Below are 18,781 nucleotides of genomic sequence, written 5' to 3'. Positions count from 1 at the left end.
GGAAAAAGATATTGCAAGATGGGTGTTAGATGATGAGCTATCTGTGAGGTCTGCTCACTTTGTTTTATGTCGATTGGTGTTCCTGAACTGTTTTGAAGGCCAATCCCACAACCATCTTCCAGCACCTTACAACAGTCTAACCATTAACATCTTGACAGCAATATAAGCATGATGTTACAGCCTTGGTAATAATGGTTTCAAGTCTGCTTCTTCCAATAAAAAAAAAGCTGAGGTTGGTTGTTCTAACTAAATGTCGACCATGCCAACATCATTACACTCTTGCTTCATGCAGAGCACCCAAGAAGGAAAGATGGACAGCGAGCGTCAGAGAATTTTGAGTTTGTGCGGTTCAACTATTCCAGGTTAAGTGGGCCCACTAAATCATCTTGTCCTGGAGGTCCCCCCAAATATTGTAGCTGATGCTAATGCTGATGGGACTCTTCAGATCCCAGGTTTAATATTCCATATGATACCACGTAATATCTGGAAAGTGTCTTCTGCAGTGACATTTGGTACAATGTGAGCAGACAGGATTCCCCTTCACATCAATTGCTTTTTATTGTTAATGTTCACCATGGAAAGATACATGTCTTGTGCCTGTTCTCATTTGATTATGCTGAGTGCATGCATGTGGCGCAACAAATGAAGCAGAGCGCTTAAGTATACCCCCAAGTAGTTTATTATAAATGTGAGCAGAATGGAGATGTTGATTGTCTTTGATTATTTTTAATGAAGGATATTATAATATGACAGGCTTTACAGAAACCTAACAAACGTGCTTTCTTTTCAGCTAACAGGCAGCAGTTATTTCACCAATTACCGTCATTAGATTAAAATTTCCTTGCGGGCACATTAATGCACATACACATACATATGCCATTATCATGAAGTTCTCTTCTTATTTAGCCAGTCTGTTTGGAATAATGATTTAGAGTGTGCAAATTCTTCCTCTCTGATATAGAAGGAAGAGACTTGGGAAAAGAGAAGTCTTCCTTATTAAAGCTGTTCTTTTTGCAGGCTGTGTGAACTATGTCTTCTCACATGACAAAGTGGGATAGTCCTACGGTAATTGTGCTTGCTTCCATTATGATTTCTTAATATTTATTGCCATTTTGGCATTTTCAAATAACCTGATCTTTCATAGGAATTAGTTGTTTAATAAAGTCAGAAGAGAAGGTCAGTAATATGCTTCTGTCAGATCAGAATGTTTGTTGGCTTTTTCTAAATGAAAATTGATATCTATTTATCTTTTGTTAAAGGTCGGGGCTTGAATGTCTAGCATACAGATTTGGGGTTATTGCTGACGTTCTAATGTTACTGGGCTTTTGCAGTTTAGCCAGTTTTGCCATTTATATGTAGTTCCTATAAACCAAGACTGAATTCCTGCAGCCAATTTTGTGCACAAAAGATCCCCTTAATGTGTCACGTAGATTAATCTACATTGCAGCATGAAGTTTGACGGCATTGTTTGCATCTGATTAAGTCACAGTGAAAAGAAACTCATTACAATCAGTGGATTTAGTTAGTCATTACTAAGTAAAGTCCATTAAGTTCAGTGGGTCCACTATGAATATTCAACACCAGAATTAATGTTTTACAATGAACACACAAGTGGTTCCTGCTTCACTCCTCTCTTAGTGCAGGTGGGTGGGAGCAACAAACCACAATCCTGGCTTCAGACTGTGTCCAAACTATGGGTCATGATTCATTCTTCTCCTAACAAACCATGATCTGAAGCCAAGATTTGTTCCTGGAAAAAACCATGATCCCTGGCTTAAAACAAACCACAATCTCTTGTTTAGACAAATGCTAAAATAGAGATAATGCTTTGTTGCTTGTGCTAGTGGAGAAGCAGAATAGATGTGATCTCTATGTTCATAGAAAACTATTTACTTATGACATGTGAACTGGGCCACTGTTCCCAGTATCCTAGTTATGGCCAAGGGAAAGACTGAATGCCAGGGGCTCTTGCATAGCCTTCCCTTTTCTCTTCCCAAGCGCATTCCTCCCTTGCTTCTATGGTTCCCTTTAGTCATGATGAAGTGTTAGGTTGACAACACCAGCAACCAGATTTTCCTCTTTAACCAAAGCAGGGCTAGACCAAGACATCTTGCAGCCTGAGTTTATGTTTGTAGTCTTCAAGAACCAATATGGAAATTAGAAACAGTAGCTGTACACAATTTAGTTTTGCTTGTATGTAATCAAACGTTTGAAAATAAAAGGGGGGGAAATAACATACAGAAACTTTGGAACACATGTGAACAAAATAACTCATAAGTGGAATGATTCATAATTGTGTTCTTCTAATTAAATTATATACACAATCCTTTTATTCTTTATATTGACTACAGCTCCTGTCATCCCTGACAGCTGCCCATGCTGGCTTGAGTTGATGGGACTTAGGAGTCCAACAATATATGGAGGGCACCACATTGACTGCAACTGCATTAAACCATAGTATAAATATACTATTATTCTACTATGAATGAGGAATGTTCCAAATGTGCACTGCTGAAATGGCAAGAAGTTCATTCCTCCTCTATTCCTCACATACTATGTGGAAATCAGACATAATCTAGTGCAACTTGTCCTCTGAATCTGAACAAATGGTTTATTTCTCTCGAAACAAACTACAATAGCTAAGTCAAGCTTCTGCTTCTGCTCATGGTTTGCTTTGAGAGAAACAATCCACAAGCCCAGATTTGGATGATATGATAGGCCAGACGATGGCTGGTTTCCTGGCCTTATGGGAACAGCAGGGGAGAAGTGATGTTTTTGTGATTTCAGCAGTGTGCACTAGTTTATTTTGACTGTGGTTTAATTTGACATGTGAACCAGCCTATAGAGTAAAGGAAATGTAATATTTTAAAAGACAAAACAAGATTCCTGATTTAGACAATCCTGGATTATTATTTTTCTCTGGAGCAGCTAATCCACTAATTTACGGTTACATGCTGCTGAAGAATACTGAAGGGTTGAAATGTTCCTGGCAGTTGGAATTGTTATTTGCAATGTTTATTGGTGATTAGATTTATTTTTCTCTGCCTTGCAATAATAACATTATTTTGCCAACAGTGTGCTCCGACTCTTTTGTATTTTAAGCATTTTACTATTTATTTATTTATTTGATTATGTACAAACAATAGCAAATTGTAACATTTCCTCTTCATAAGGCCAACCAAGTTATTTTGGCACCAGAGACAGAAAAAAAACCTCCTTACACTTCCTGGCAGTATAAATACAATAATAGGAAAGTGAATCATTTATCATTTGCGTTTTTCCTTTCATAGCACCCAGAATCAGCTGCCCTGAGTAGCTCTGTCTAATGGTAGGGCTGGGCCTGAAAGGCTTGAAGTGGGTTTTACACTCCTTGGCTATTAACAGCAATGATAGCATTAACAGTGAAGTTCTGTTGTTAAAGGAAAGCATGGAAGAGAGCCGTCAATTCACAAGACAAACATGTTAAAACCATATTATGCTCTCCATCTGTTAACCATGGTCTGGAGGCTGGAAACATTGTTTTGTTCCAGCTGTACCCAACAGCCAGTTGAATCGTTTCCATCCATTCTCAGCCTGATATACAACAGAACTTCAGAAACTAACCTCTCCTGTCATGATGCCGTGGAAGCTATTCATCCTTCACCTTATTACATATGACCTCTGCAATGCTGAAATTTTGTGAATGGCGGTGCAAGGTTGGAGCAACAATGCTACAGAGTTGAAACGTGGGCTGGCTAATTTTTCTTCTGAGTAAACTGATAAAAGAACAGAAGGCATGTGACTAAGTACTTTCTGGGCCTAGAGGACACGTCCTTTGCTGTGGATTATGCAAGATGGCCCAAATTCTCTCAATTTTTCAGCAAACAGGCATTCTGAATACTTTGTGTAATTACATTGATTGCGCATGCAGCTGCAGTAATTTCTTTCTCCAATGACCAGTTCAGGTTTCTAACTGGTCATTTCAGCACACAATTACTGTGATTGTGTATGCAGAATTCTAGAGGTGTGGATCTCCAATATAAAAGGATCTTAAAATCAAATCTTAATCCTTTCAAAAAGGGTATAATTTAAAAATATTCTTGATCTATGTGACAGTACAGTGCTTAGTTTCTCTCCCTTCCAAATAGTTGTGTGGTTTTTTTAGGGGGCAGTATAATGGATTCCTAATGAAGCACACCAGACAAATAGTAGTTGTGTTTGATGAACAATTCACTAAATCAGAGCAAAATGGCACCTCGTTGGAGAGAAAAAGGCAGGGATACAAATGGGTCCATAATCATCAACCTATCCTCATTGTCATTGCTCTATTTTTATGTGGCATTCCTACATCCGTCACGCCTTTGCCAAATGTGGTACACTTTTCATACACTATGCTAAAAGCTTTCTGGTTGGCGGATGAAAAATCTAAAGATGATGATCCTTGCTTTTTCTATACATTCTACTAAAAGCTGAGAATGGAGAACTTGCATGCAGATAAGGTCTTCCTTGGTATTCAGAGGCAAAGTACTGTATTTTCCGCTCTATAAGACACACCAGACCACAAGACGCACCCAGTTTTTGGAGGAGAAAAAAAATATTCGGAATCTCAGAAGCCAGAACAGCAAGAGGGATTGCTGCTTTTACTGCGCAGCGATCCTTCTTGCTGTTCTAGCTTCTGTGATAGCTGCACAGCCTGCATTTGCTCCATAAGACGTGCGTTTCCCCTTACTTTTTAGGAGGGAAAAAGTGAGTCTTATAGAGCAAAAAATACGGTAAATAGACTCCCATCCGGAACCAGTTGGGGCAAGGGATGATCTAGTGTTAACTCCAGGTAGCAGGATCATCAGGGACAGAGGGAAGGATTAGCCACTTTAACTTTACTCAGGTTCTTTCTATAGATGCCAAGCATGGATTCTCCAGTGCCGTTTAAAGAATGTTTGAAGACTACACGGTGTTTTTTTTAAAGAGTGCTTTCATACAGTTATTATTTTGATTTGAGGAAGTAGAACTGGATTTTCAAAAATGTTCTAACCAGCCTTATTATTCAGTTTCACTTGTATCTAGAAAGCCTTTAGAATGAAATAATAATTATAATCAGTTTCACTCTGCCCAAAATAAGCTGTTTACTCCATGACGACCCCCACCTCTCTCTGTCTCTCTTGTGTATGGGGTGGGTGAGTAAATAAAGATAGCTTTCATCAACAGAAACCGAAGTGGGAACCTGCTGAAAAGTTTCATGAGGAAAATCCAGGCTGTCTCCTACCCATAGCAAATTCTTATGTTCTTAACAAATAGTAAATACCAGGAAAACGGAAGGAGGGAGGGTGTAAATGGTCAGGGAATTGCAGAGTGTTAAGCAATCAATACACTAGTCTCGCCATGTTAGCAGCCAGTACTCTCTGCTTTTGGAAGCCCTAGCACACAAAGCAGGAACAAAAATTAATTAGACACAAGACTGCGAATAACACTAATTGCAACAACGTGTCACTTTTTATTGGTTGCAAGCACTTAAGTCAAAAGAAGATGGGGACTTGGAGGGACTCCAGCTTGCCCCACATGAAAACACTCTGTGATAATAATCAGTTAATGGATGGAGACCGTGCAAAGTTCCTTTCTGGTATTAGCACAGTGGTTTTTCAAGTGAAGAGGAGGGGGATCTTTGAGTGAGCACCCATTTTTAAAAGCTGATTGGCATCTGAACAGCATTAGCAGTTGCACACACTGTCTGGTCTAAACTTACTATTTTTATTTTTTATTTTGGTTCGTGCCAGCTCAATTTGTTTAGTTAATTTATGCCCCAGCTTTCCCCCATGACTGAACTCACAACAGCATCTATAGGGTTTCCTGGTGGCCTCCCATCCAGGAGTTTGAGCAAGGTGGTTGCATCCTGTACCCTTAGACCATGCCCTGGAACTATGACATTTATGATTTTTTTTAACAAGTTCAAATAATTAGCAAAATGTATAAATGGTGTGCATATCTTTGTACAGGTAGCAATTTACCTAGCAGCCACATCAGTATTATCAGAAGATAAATAATATCCAGTTCTGATTTAAAACATCATCTGGTACAGTTCTCCTAAGACTTTACCACCTTGTGGGTTGGTGGGGAGGGTGCAGATCTGAATATTTCCCTGCACTAAAAACACAAAGCTTCTCCCCTTCCCCCCCACACATAGAAAATTAGCTGGCTGGTGAGAAGGTTTCTGCCTTATAAGTGATGTGCTGGTTTTGTAAGCTATAATTCTTTCCCCATACTGACACAGGATTGGACAGTAATCTAGTTGCTCACTCTCTTTTCCAAGAAGCACATACATATGGCTTCACGGGAATTATTCTGAAAGCAGTATTATGGACCCAGGTATTTGGAAATAGCCCCTTATGTTCAGTATGTTCATATTTATTCAATCTGTCCATCCATCATCTCTGGTGCAACTTGGTGCACACGTCCTCCTCACTCCCCTCCTCCAACACTGCAGGTAATGTAATATTGGTGTAGAATAAGAGTTTTCCTCCTTCCTCATTTTATCCTCACAGTAACAACCCTGAGATGTAGGTTGGGCTGGGAGAGCATCATGACTGATCCAAGGTCACCCAGTCAACTTCATTCCTGGGCAGGAATTTTAACCTGTGCCTTCCCAGTTCCAGTTCAACACCCAAAGCTTTCCAAGCTTTTCATGTTGGTGACACACTTTTTAGACTTGCATCATTTCACGACACAGTAGTTCAGTTTTACTAGCAAGCCAGAGTTTAAACTAACCCCTTTCTAGCCCCGGGAGGAGCGTGGGGAGTGTTTGTGCGGCACATCTACACAATGCAGCTGATACACTAATGTGTCACAACACACAGTTTAGAAAGCTTTGCTCTAACCACTATTCCATACTGGCTCTTTTCTGGGGAACTCTTCATCCAGGCAATTCAGAGTGGCATACCTTGTCAGTTTGTTTGGTTATTATATATAACAGGATCCAGAGAAGCCTTACTTTTATGTCCTTTGAAACCTATTTCCTAGTATAGTGATTATGGCATTTGCATGCTATCTCTTTATATGAATGTCAGTAAACCCATAGGACATCAATAGGTAAGATACAGCCCTTCAAATGTTGTAGGGCTAAACTCCCATCATCACTTACCATTGGACTTGATGGGAGTTGTAGTCCAAAACATCTGGAAGGCTACATATTTTCCATCCTTGCACAGGAGATGTACTAGGAAGCTTCTAGGAGAACTACTAGGCTATTATTCTGAAATTATTGTAAGGCTCCTGGACTTAAACTTACTTCCTCATCTCAGCAGCTCCCAAGGTATTTAATAAATAGTATGAAAACCTCTCCTGCCTCTGGAATAGCACAAAATCTATCAACACTATGAATTTCAAACATGCAAAAAAATTCTTCTGCTCCAGAGGCAGAAGAGGTTTTAATACTATTTATAAAATACCTTGGGAACTGCCGAGATGAGAAAGTAATTTTAAGTAAAAATGGAACAGCAATATAATCAGATCAGTAATATCCTTGTAGTTTCTCTTATGGATTGTTTACATCCAGATAGTTTTCTGTATCTTGCTCAGAAGGGCTGGGCTTGGGGGTTGGTGTGTGTGTGGATCATCATAAGCTCAAGTCTCATGCAAAAATCTATCTATATACGCCAGGGAGGGATAAGGACCTTTTGGCCCTTTAGGTATTGGTGGCTTGCAGCATATTTAACACCTGCCCATTGGCCATGCTGGATAGGATTGATGCAAATTGTAGTCCAGCATAATCCAGGCAGTTGCAGGTTCCCCATCCCTGATAAACACGCACTCCCTCAGTCTCAGACAGGTGAGGTACTAATTTCCTTCGCTCACACTCAAATAGCAACTTCCTTTTTTTTTTTTTTTTTTTACTTCTGGAGATGCTTGTAGTTAGTGGTAGAGCACAAAGTTGCTGTAAAGCAAGCCTTTTCCATTCCTGACAGATAGTATCATGATGTATTTAAGTGTTTATCTTATATTTAAGAACATGTTCTTATGCTGTGATTTAAAAATAAAATAAAATTTAATTTAATGTCTGTTGATAAGGGTTGACATAAATATGGGTATGTCTGGATGGGTATATCCAGATCACTTCTTAGGGTGGTATCAGTTTCTATGTATTAATTGTGTGGCTATCAGATCAATAGGATAGCTTTTGTAAATTGCTGCATATTTTACTGGGGTGGTCACAAGAACATCTGGAATTTCTTTAGTTTTTGTTAGAGTTTCCTGCCTTTCAGTTGCAGAGATAATTTCCCCATTAAAGCAATAGACCTTATTTTCTGATACCATTCATTCATTAGACTGTCCCCTAAGTTTTTCCTTTGTTTGATTATTCTTAGTCTAGCTGCTATGAATAAAATTTGTTTTAACTTGTTGATTTTTTATCTGCTTTTGTGTGAATTATCCTTAAAGACAGGACTTAACCAGTAAGCTTTTTAGTTGTAAAATGTAGTAGCAGAGATTTTACAATTTGTTCTGTTTCATTGTAGCCACTTCTTAAAGATGGGGAGGTTTAAGATTGGCAAAATAAAGCTTTACAACATCATTTATGTGTGTTTGAAGTTAAAGCTTGAAAGTCTGTATCCCACTTGATTGTAAAAAGCAAAGAGGTTTTCAAGAAGATAAAACCATAAAATCACAAAAATACAATACAGTCATACCCTGGTTGCCGAATGCCTCGGAACTTGTACGTTTTGGTGAGTGTTCTGGTTTCTAAACGATTTTTGGAAGCTGAACATCCGGCGCAGCTTCCACAGCTTCTGATTGGCTGCAGATGCCCCTGCAGCCAATTGGAAGCCACACCTTGGTTTCTGAACCATTCTGGGAGTCGAACGGACTCCTGGAATGCATTCTGTTCGTGAACCAAGGTATGACTGTACATTAACACTTACAAGAAGTTAAAATACTAAAACAGATTAAAATTCATGCCATATTTGTGCAAGTCTCTGTGTAATGTGCATTGCATGCAAATAACTGTGAATTTAATTGTACTGATGGTATAATATTTCTTCTAAGTATTTGTTAGTGGTTAAAAAATATTAGGCGGGGGAGGGGGGGAGAGCCAGAGAGTGGTTTGATGTGAATAGATTTATAGATATAGATATATAATCATACACAGATGGACTTAGGAAACTTACAGCATTTTAAAATCATTTTTGCAGGTACAGAAGGCCTAGGATTTAGCATCACTTCTAGAGATGTTCCAATTGGCGGCTCAGCTCCAATTTACGTGAAAAACATCCTACCAAGAGGTGCAGCTATTCAAGATGGAAGATTAAAGGCTGGTGACCGACTCATTGAGGTGATGAAATGTTGCAAAGCTGTTAGGGAGTTCTATTAGTCCTTTCAGCAGATTGCCTGCTTTTGTATATCATTTCAATGAATTTTCTACTGCTTCGCTGCCAGTTTCCCAGGGCATTGTCTTCTGGTCTTCGTGCTTTCTGAATAACAATATTAATAAACACTCATATTCCAGGTAGCAGCTTCACTCGCTTTGCAAAAAGCAGTCTCATCTTGAAAGTTTGTTATTTTGTTGGATGGCTCAGTTTTGACTTGGGAGAGAATAATTGGATATGGCATCTATTGCTTTGTTCGTGTGCTTAAGTTTTTTATTGTGGCTCTATTTCAGTAAACAAAATGAACAGTGTAGTATCACAAGTTATTTGGGATAAGGGATAAGGCTGCACTTCCAATATAAATCTATACAGTTCTGTAACTTATTCTTTCTCGTGTAATGTCTCCCTGCCACCTGCAACGGTATCCTCCCTAAAGGCTGATTCATTGCAGCCTTTTCAGCAAAATATATTTATACTGACATAGAGCAGTTTCCTATCTACACAACATCAGATTTTTGGACTACAACTCCCATCAGTCCTAACTATCATAGCCATGCTGGCTATGGCTGATGGGAGTTAAAGGCCAAAGCATTTAGAGGGCCCCAAGTTGGTGCTGGCTGCTCTATATTGTCACACAAATTTGAGATGTCCCTGCCTGCTCCATATTAAAGAATGATGAGTGCAGCATCAGACATGCATATAAGGGTTATTGGGATCAGTAGCAGAACTTGGAACCTCAAATTTCAGTGGCACCCTGTGCAATGCCAAAATCTGGCTCCCCCCAGCCTCGCCTTATGTGGGATGTCATAGTTACAACACCTCATAAGCTTTGCGCCTATAGATCTGCCTTTGTTGGGGTACTTGGGGTCAGTCCTTTGAGAACATACATATGTACTAGCATGAGATTGGGAGAGTACAGGAGGCTGGTACATAGACACCAGAATTTAGGAAGCAGAAGGTTTATGGGAAATCTGTGTAGATAAAAAGTATGTAACTTCAGTAAATTGTTAAATTTATTACAACTTCTTGACTGAAGGAGTGTAGCTAATAATAATTAGTATGTACCACACCAAAGGGTAAAAATATAGAAATCTAATAAAATTGGAAGGGGGGAATGTAAGATTGCAATACATTTTTCCTAATGCTATTTTTATTATCTGATATTGCTATAGGAAAGACCTAGAATTGTTTGGATTTCTTGAATAGTATATATTTAACATATTTGGAGCTCTTTCAAGGTTATTTTTTAGTTTAATGAGTTTTGTAATTGTTTGGCTTCAGATATCTACAGCATTGTAATGTTTCTACCTTTCCCCCAGTGAATTGTTCTCTGCTTTAACCTCATCCAAGTTTTTGTCTTGTGGGGATAAATATACAGTCAAAACAAAGGAGGAGGATATGGGCAATTCTATTGGAATGTGTAGATTAGAAACACAGTCTCAAATGGAGCAAAAGAAAGGGGAGAAGAGTGAGGAAGCAATGAGAGGAAAGGGAAGTAAGAATGGATGCTCTTTAGTTGGTTCAGAATACCTTCTTTCTCACTGATCTGTGAAAGAACTGTTCCTCAGATCCTGGAGGTGAGATCCTAGTTGTTGTTGTTTTCATCACAAATTTCCTGAGGCTGACCAATGCTTTCAATGAAATTTGCACTGCAAATTCACAAGTGGTGTAAATTTCACTAATTTCTTCAACTCCATTTGTTATCTCTCTAGGCAGGCAGATATGAGTAACCTTGGCTAATTATTTATATAACAGTTGCGTTTTTCCAAAGCATTTTTTACCAGATGGAGGGGGGCAACATTCCTGATAAGGATAACTCCCCCTGCTGGACGCAGGCAGGATCTTCAGATTCTTGTTCCCTCTCCGGGGCAGGGGCAGTCATCCCATCTCTTTAGATGCTAGGGGCAGTTGGCTCTCCCCATGAGAAGCACTTGTCTGAGTACTTGTTTCAGTGGATTTTGTGTACAATCTCAGTTGTCCTCTCTTTAGTTTTTGTTTTCCATTACCCCCCTTTGTTTTTCATCATATTTTCTCCTTCCCTGCCATTCTGGGAAAGGGGAGAATGTAGTAGGTGGTTGGGTTCTGGGCCTGAATGCCAGACAACCACCTAAGGATGTCACAGAAGCAACAGGGACAGGAGATTGCATTTCCCCCCTCGTTTTGGAGAGCAGGAGTGCCATTTTATATTTCTCCTCAGCAGTTCTTCTGGAGGCCCCAACAGCTTGAGACCTGACTCCTGCATCTGGGAGTTTAGTGGCTTTCATGTTCTCTGTGCTCACTTCCTGATTGATTGGGCTGAGTTGGGTCTCTATCTTATTCCTTGATGATTAATTGGGAATTTTGAAGAAAGACAACAGTGGGTGAAGTCGTGTTAGGCCTTCCTGCATTTTTCATTGCACCTGTGCACCCAGAATGATTAACTTGCCCCTCACGGCGATGGCAAAGAGGAGGGAGTCTATGCACACTCCCTTGGAGGATCCAGGCAAGGGGCCCCTAATGATTCTCTGGGTCAGATGGGGGTGAGTATGGAGCGCTCCCCCAATGATTCTGAAACTTTTCTTCAGGCTCAGGGTCCGGAGGAATCTCTGGAAGTCCACTTAGTAGAGACCAGGGATAAGAAGAAGGCTCTGCCTTCTGTCAAAAAGCCGGAGAAGAAACCATGTCAGTCTCAGTTTTTTCAGGCACCTGCAGTTCTCTAAATCTTGACCTTTCTCTTCCCTTCAGTACAGATTGACAAGATAGGAACACCATTTTGGGAGTATTATCATAGAGAGTTTGTGCTACAAATATATATCTGTTAAATATACAAGCAGCAACAAAACATGAGACATGAAGAAACATAAGGACTCGCTGTCCCTTCATAGGTTTTTTTTTTAAAAAAATCCTGATTTGTGCTGGTACTCATGCCGTGTAGAAAAAATAGTCTTAACTGCCATGCCCATTATTTACTCACTTTCCTCTCAGAATGATGCAAAGTTATGAATACGACTTGACTTAACAAAGTTTGCAGTCTAACATGTAAAATGCTCCTGATAAGTGAGGCCGAAGAGGAATATGGGCTGAAAGACTGTGAGGGTTAATAAAATTACCCTGCTAATGTCATGCAAACCGTCTTCTTTCTTCTTGGTGGCCAAGCATCTCCTGTATGCTCCATTTCTTTTGTAATTTCTAAGGAGGGATAAGAAATGTCAGCCTCCTCCCACGCTATTCTATTTAAGAATGTTTAAGCAAAAAGTGGGAAATGCATTTACACATTTCTCTATGTATTTTCACTATAGATTTTGTACTGCTCCAGAGAGCCTGCCACTTTGCCTTATGATCTGCAAGGGAAAATACAACGGTTCCTAATGCAGTCCTCTAATACTGTTGTCACATTATGAACTCATGATGCTTTCACTACTCCACTGCCTTCATATTGAGAGCTTAGAGTTGGAATAAACCATAGGAGCTATGCAGCCTGACACTGCTGCCCAGCAGCTGAAAATTGTGTATTTTAGGTTTCCTTGATGTATGACCGTTTAGACTTTGAAAAATCTCTCATGTCAGATAATCTTCCTAAACAACATAAAAATAAATAAATGGGGGGGGGCAGAATAATGAGTATTCAGTCTTACATTGAGTCTCATGAACTGAGCTGTGCTACTGCCTTGTACTTTGTGCCCCACCTAAGAAGAGCAGGTGAAAGGTCCATCTAGTCCACCATTCTGTTCTGCCAAGGGCCAAATAGATGCATATGGGAAACCTACAAGTAGGATCTGAGGTCAGCACTGCACTCCCCACTTGTGATTACTATCAAGTGGTATTCAGAGGCAAACTGCTTCCAACAGTGGAGGCAGAACATATCCATTGTGGTTAGTAGCCACTGAGAGCCTTATCCGTGCATTTGTCTAATCCTCTTCTACAGCCATCCATGTCCATCTCAACTCTACAATTCTATGATTCTAGATGATCCACATGGCTCCAAATCCATACTGCTGAATATTGCCATCACTTTTACTGAAGTAAAGATAGTTACTTCCAGTGCATAGCACTTATCTTCTAAAGTAGTTTCTTCCTTTTTTTCCAATCCAAAGGTGAAAATAAGCTTAGCCTGACAGCTTCTTGTTGCCTCCTTTGATTGCTGTTATAATAGCTTGCTGAGCACTGAAGTCAAGGTGACTGGTTCTTTGTAATTTTCTGGGTTTTCTGTTACACTTTTCAGCAGCAGCCACAACAAAGAACCATGTATGCTTTCCTGGGACATTACTTGTCCTCAGTGAGTCTCCTGGGATATCACTTGCCCGCAGCGAGTTCTCACAGATACATGCCAGTGGATCTCAAGCTCCGCCCCCTTCCTCTGCTTCTTCTTCAGCTGTATCTTTTAGCATTTTCTGATGTATGTATGTTCATTATGCTGACTTCTACCCACATTTATTTTGTGCCTTTCTACTAACTGAGCCTCTTGCTTTCTTAACTCTGCTACGTCCTTACAAACGAAAAGCCTCCCTGATGTTTTCTATCATGTCTGGTCAGTTTCAATTCAGTATCCCAGTTTCACTTATCTGTCAGGGCTTCACATGCTCCTGGGTGTGCTTGGATATATTGCAGACAAGCAAGCACACTTATCTTGGCATCCAACTCGTATTGGGATGTTATTTGCAGAGTTGCAATTTGTTTTCCAAATTCAGGCACCCTGATCATATCTAGATAAGTTCTGTGGTTGTGTTGCCTTTGGAAGTGGATCATCATTGCCTGGGCCTGGGCCTGTTCTCATATGTAAGAAAATGCTGATTTTTAAGACTTGTGTGTATTGCTATTTAAATGCCACAAACAAACCACTGAATTGCTCTGCACATAAGTCATTTGTGCTGTTTCTGAACGTAGCTCCCAGTGTTTACCTATGTAAGTGCCTTTCAGGCTGTTTACCAGTATAGCAGCTTCTGAGTGCATCACAGTTTCAGCCCCAAACTATGGCAGAAGGCAGAAGTGGCTGGCAGGGAAGGGCACCACAGTGGACCAGCACTGCCTTCTTGCCATATACTGGGGCGAAAGAGCAGTGAGGATAGAGCAATGTGGTCACACCGGCAGCAGTGCTTGATTGGTTCTGCTAACGTGCCAGCATCTGCACAACCTCAACAATACACTGCCCTGGCATGTGGCAGCAACACTGGTGCTTGGAGGCCAGGTCCATGGCAGTGCCACTCTCCACTAATTGCTCTTGTTGATAGGGGAACACAATGGCTGTTAACACTGCCCCCAGAGAGAGTGAGAGAGAGAGAGAAGAATGGGGAGAGGGGTGAATTAAAAAGCAGAGCTGGAGTTGCCACAATGCTGTTCTCTTTCTGCCTGCATGAACAAACATTGCAGGGCTCTGTATCTGTATTTGCTGCTCAGGAATAATCCTGCAGTTTTTTTCCTGTGTTGTGTGCAGCTGGAGAAGCCAATGGGCTTTCTCCAAATTTCAGCCCCAAACACAGGCATGACTTTTCCCTAAGACAGAATATGTCACCTAGTTCTAGCTTACGGTGTCCTGGTTTGCGCAAAAGACTAAACTATTGTTAACACAAACCATAGTTGATGAATCATAGTTACAGCAGAACTGTAACTTGTTTGTTAGGTCACTGAAGAGTTAAAATTACCAGTGAGAGCAGCCAAGCCTTGAGAACGTGTGTGTGTGTGTGTGTGTGTGTGTTGCTTTTCACCTAGAAAATTGGATAACCTTTTGTGGAAAAATCGAGTGTTTTAAAATTTATTAGTGTAATAAGGTACAAGATAACGCAGACCCATACATGTTATTGGGAACTTTGACATCTAGTTACAGGTAGGAAGCCATGTTGGTCTGCCGTAGTTGAAACAAAATAAAAAAATTCCTTCCAGTAGCACCTTAGAGACCAACTAAGTTTGTTACTGGTATGAGCTTTCGTGTGCATGCAGACTTCTGAAGGTATCTGAACCAGGATACTGTGCTGCTCTGGTTTATCACAACAATCTTCACCTGTTGCGCACAGGGTAATTCAAAATCCTTTTTCCTCCCCATTGCAGGTAAATGGAGTTGATTTAACAGGAAAAACCCAAGAAGAAGTTGTTTCCCTGCTGAGAAGCACCAGGATGGGAGGGAGTGTAAGCCTTATCATTTTCCGCCAGGAAGAAGCATTCCATCCAAGAGAACTGGTGCGTATTTTATTTTATTTTTTTTAAGTGGCTATGGCACATTAGGTGAATATGAGCAAATAATGTGAAGACTTGCTGTCAGACATGTGCGGCTTGAAGTGGAGCTTCTACTACATTTCACATGGACATTTCCTTTTAGCAGTGGTCTCCAAATTGGATTTCCACATTAATATGGGAACTAATGTTTTCAAATCATGGGTGACAGCAAATGCAGATTATAAACTGTTGCATGTACTTTGCTTGAGTGCCTATAGACAACTGATTATTCTCTGTCTTTTGCACTTTTGTGTGCCTGTTGGAAAGCTTGCTGTTTGTCACACTACATGAACATTTTTTCCCCTATCTCAGAGCATTTACAATTAATCTAGAACAGGATGTATGAATGCTATGATTTGGAAATGAAGAATCTGTAAGGGCAAAAATGTGGTTGTTTCTAATATTATAGCTACATGGGAGAGACACCCCACAGTTATTAATTTAGCAAGGCAATTCAGAGAACCCCTGTTGTACAATGTATCTTAAAGAAAATTATCACAGTATATAGACTGTGCACAAATGTTTCCACAATAATTGCCTTTGTGGGTGTACCAAATGTTGATTGTATAAAGCTGCCTTTTTTTTTTGGACCAAATCATTGTTCAGTTTCTAAGAATTCAAACTCCTCCATCCTATAATAATCTTTCTCCCTCTACCCCCCCCTTTAAGTTCTTCTAAATTTAAGAACATTGGTCTCTATCTCTCTTTGGTGTATTGAATGCTGCAAAAGGAGTGTCCTAGGTGATAGGGAACTTAGGAAATGCAACTTTCCATGGCACTAGTATTCATTCTAAGGACATAAGTACCCAAGAAATCTATGGATGGAGACCAGTTGGTGCCCTTGCATTCACAACTGGACTTTTGACCCAGCAGGAACGTCTGATAATTGAAGAGAAGGGGTGGATTGTTTCTTCCCCCTGCAGACCCTAGCACCCCCAAAAGCCCTCTTGTGAGTCCAAGATCGCCAATTAGATTCTGTGTTATATTTCCCAGCACCCTGCTCACTTGACACACTTCAGTGAAACTTCCCTGCCACCAACTACCATCACTACCAAATAATTCAAAAGGGTTAATGAGTCATGATGTTGGGACTTGTGGAAAGATAGGAGTGATTGTGGGTACGTGGAAAAATATCTGTGTTCCTAGAGCATGATGGAGTCTGCATTTCAGCATAGGGGATGGTAGAGCAGGGTTTATTCTGCTTTGGAGGGTGGGGAGATGGTAGCAATGGACAAATCCTTAGTGTGAATGAACTATTTAGGGGAGGCATGGCCTTCTGTACTTGCATTTGGGATAGATACTGAAGCCACAGGAGTGTGTTTACTCTCAAAGATGTGCTACAGTGTGAAAACATCCTGCTTCTTCTGGTGAAAACTCGTAAATGGGTTGTTAATCTAGAATTGGAAGGGAACTTGGGGGCCAATTCGTTCAACTGCCTACTCAGTCTGCAACGCTGGATGCAGCATCAACACCCTTGACATGGCCATGCAGTGTCTGTGTAAATATCTTCAAGTGAACAAGAGCCTACTCTCTCCTGAGCAGGTCCTGGGTGAATTCCAGTAAACTGAGCCCTCAAGTAAACTGGCCCCAAGCTATTAAGGGATTTATATACTACTTGTCCTGGTCCTCACTGCAGGAAGGACAAGGCAGACACAGCACTGGGGACTGGGCAAGCAAACAGGCACTCATTAAGTGAGTGGTCCCACAAACTTTCTTCATGCTGACATCCCCATGTCCTTTGGAGGCAGAGGTGGCATCGGTGCCAGCTCAGCATCTGATTTATTTTCACTTGCCTTCTCCTTTGGATGCAGCTCCTCACTGACATAAGGAGACACCAGGGGACAATTCCACAGCAGGAGGTATCTGCCTTGGACTGTCAGATGTCATAGGGCAGAACACTCCTCTGCCAATTCCATTCTTCGTCAGGATCCGGCCATCCCCTCCATGACTATTCTATGGAATTTGTGACACTAATAGTAGCACGTTTCACTTGCCCCAGTAACAAAGTGGCAACCAGTGCAGATCTGTGATCACAGGTGATCAGACATGGTCTCTCACTCAACTTGCAAAATAGCATAATGTGGATCTCTATATTGTCAAATTATGCTGGAAGGATCTCATGCACACTTAGGATACAGTCACCTCGTAAAGTCTAGACCTAAATGGCAGGCTTGATATGAAAACAATTGTAGAGTGGTTTACACTAATAAATGGAAACACTCTTCCAAGACGTCCATTCTTATTTGCTGTGGTTGACTCAAAGTTTCCCTCTCCCCGTCATCATTTTGCCAACTTGTAGCTGTATTCATTTAGACCCAAGTGGCCAATATGGTTAAGGAGTTCATGTGAAAACAGCACTATTTTGCTTCTGATCAAGAATTTGGGAGATTGCAGGCAAGTTTCATTATATGTTTCTTGTGCCACCAACAAAACCTCCCCCCTTCTTCTCTTTTGCTTTGTTCTCCTCTTGATTTTAGGGATTAGGGAGTTCTTGGCTCTGTTCTCTGTCTTTTGTCAACCACAGTTGGGCTTTAACAAGTTATTCCCTCTAGATGAGCTTTGGTTGCCTTTGTCTGTGTGCAGGAGATTAATTAAAATTGCCCCTCAAAGGAGAGTTGTGTTTGCTTAATGGCTCTGAAGCACATTAACATGGCTTGATGGGCAGGAACTGTAAAATGCATCATTCTGTGTGTGCACGTAAGGGATAAAATGTTTAAGGAAATACATTATTTTCATGCTGTAAATTCTCCTGAGTTCTATTCTCTTTTTTAAATACTATTTTATTAATTTTTACAATAACAAAACCCCATCACATAACAACTCCCATACATGGGATTTCCAAAATCCCTTGACTTCCCTCTCCTCCCCTCCTTGGTTCTTTTGTTTTACATTTGTTCATGCACGTCCATAATATCTTTGATTCCGATCGTCTTTATCTTCTTTGGTGGGGACTTCTTCTTTTTCATATTCTGGGATGATCGTGGCCGAGCAACTGCTACCAGATACAGGAGGAGATTCTTTTGCTCTTTAGAAACATTTAGTCCTTTAAGCCCAATGAGGTTTTTTTGGACAAAGGTTATTTTAAGCATTTTCTTCAAATCATTATGTATCATTATCCAAGCTTTTTCAATAGCCTTACACCGCCACCAATAAGATGCTCCAATGCCAAGCATTCTGAACTGCCATACTTGTTATTGGGAACCACTGAGTTTGATGGAATGCTAGTTCTATGAAGGGTAGTTGAAATTAGTGAACCTAAGTTATCC

At 40.5% G+C, this 18,781-nt stretch overlaps 1 protein-coding gene across 8 annotated transcripts in view; it reads left to right on the top strand.

The window, feature by feature from the left end:
• Window positions 1-18,781, top strand: part of PARD3 (par-3 family cell polarity regulator) — a 560,882-nt gene that overhangs the window by 325,582 nt on the left and 216,519 nt on the right. For all 8 annotated transcript variants that reach the window (XM_083579257.1, XM_083579256.1, XM_083579253.1 and 5 more), the window contains 2 exons: window positions 9,156-9,295; window positions 15,351-15,479. In XM_083579257.1, coding sequence (XP_083435383.1) covers window positions 9,156-9,295; window positions 15,351-15,479 — 269 coding nt within the window. The remainder of the gene's footprint in view (window positions 1-9,155; window positions 9,296-15,350; window positions 15,480-18,781) is intronic.

This window comes from Podarcis filfolensis, assembly GCF_964270895.1.
Source record: "Podarcis filfolensis genome assembly, chromosome: 12".
Classification (NCBI taxonomy): Eukaryota; Metazoa; Chordata; class Lepidosauria; order Squamata; family Lacertidae; genus Podarcis; species Podarcis filfolensis.
The sequence above is the reverse complement of the archived record's forward strand: the minus strand, read 5'-3'. Positions and strand labels throughout refer to the sequence as shown.